We start from the raw sequence: 1,364 nt of genomic DNA, 5'->3' as shown, positions 1-1,364 counted from the left end.
GGAGGGAGAGAAGCTTCTGCTGAAGCTGGAGGTTAATACCTTTGTGGTGACTCCTACTGATGAGGAAAGGGGCCACGGTGAACCAGAACCTGAAAGTGACCACCAGCTGCCGTTGAACAACTTTTATGCAGCTGAGAGCCAAGATCAGAAAGGATACAAGCATGAAGACTCTACTAGAGATGTTGAGTCAGAACAAAACAATCAACAATATGAAAACAAAAGTCACAGTAACATTGTCTACAACCCTAACTTGTCCGGGGCTGACAGTAATATTCACAAACAGTCTTTCAAATGTAACACTTGTGGAAAGGATTTTAAGTATAAGTTATGTTTTCTGAGACACATGAGAATACACACAGGTGAGAAGCCGTACCCTTGCAGAACCTTGGGCAAAAGATTTTGTAGAGATGGCTCACTGAAAATACATCAAAGAGTTCACACAGGTGAGAAGCCGTATCACAAACAGTCTTTTAAATGTAACACTTGTAGAAAGGATTTTAAGTATAAGTCACGTCTTCTGAGACACATGAGAATACACACAGGTGAGAAGCCGTACCTTTGCAACACCTGTGGGAAAACATTTTGCAACAATGCCAAAGTAAAACGGCATCAAATAATTCACACAGGTGAGAAGCTGTATGTTTGCAACACCTGTGGGAAAAGATTTAGTAGAAATGACTCATTGAAAATGCATCAGAGAATTCACACAGGTGAGAAGCCGTACCTTTGCAACACCTGTGGGAAAAGATTTTTTAGCAATGCCAAAGTAAAACAGCATCAAATGATTCACACAGGTGAGAAGCCGTATGTTTGTGCAACATGTGGGAAAGCTTTCAGACAGAGATATCAGTTGACAGTACACAGATGCATCCACACAGGTGAGTAGCTGTACACCACCTCATGTGTGAGAAAACATATTGCCACACATCTGACTTGAAAAGGCACATGAAAATACATACAGGTCAGTAGCCGTTAACTTGCAAATCATGGCATCTTTCACACATAGTGGTTATTTTACAGTCCACGAGAAGAGCCAGCACTGCTGAGAGACCTTTGCAATGTTTGGCAAAACCTCTAAGACGCAGACAAGAAGCTTTGTATTTTCAAACATGTGGGAGAGTATTCATTTCCAGTGGTTCGTGGTCACAACAGAAGAACTCACTGACTGACTGTTTTGTATGACTGTATGAGAAGTCCTGTTGTATATAAATGTGTCTTATTCTTGCTGTTTTATACTGTACACTACTTCACTGAGTCTGATTTATAACTGAATTAGCAAAACTGAATTATCAGAATTTGTGAAATGTTGTTTTATACATAATATGTATGTTCAGTATGTCACACACTGACATACTGAAATAAAG

The 1,364-nt window shown here is 39.9% G+C and overlaps 1 protein-coding gene across 1 annotated transcript; it reads left to right on the top strand.

The window, feature by feature from the left end:
- Positions 1-4: 4 nt before the first annotated feature.
- On the top strand, positions 5-1,328 carry LOC104917649 (zinc finger protein 239-like; the record flags this gene model as incomplete). Its single annotated transcript, XM_027277019.1, has 1 exon — positions 5-1,328. A coding segment is annotated over one exon (882 nt), but the record flags the coding sequence as incomplete, so codon positions are not given.
- Positions 1,329-1,364: the final 36 nt, after the last annotated feature.

This window comes from Larimichthys crocea, unplaced genomic scaffold (assembly GCF_000972845.2).
Source record: "Larimichthys crocea isolate SSNF unplaced genomic scaffold, L_crocea_2.0 scaffold81447, whole genome shotgun sequence".
NCBI classification, from domain to species: domain Eukaryota; kingdom Metazoa; phylum Chordata; class Actinopteri; family Sciaenidae; genus Larimichthys; species Larimichthys crocea.
The sequence above is the reverse complement of the archived record's forward strand: the minus strand, read 5'-3'. Positions and strand labels throughout refer to the sequence as shown.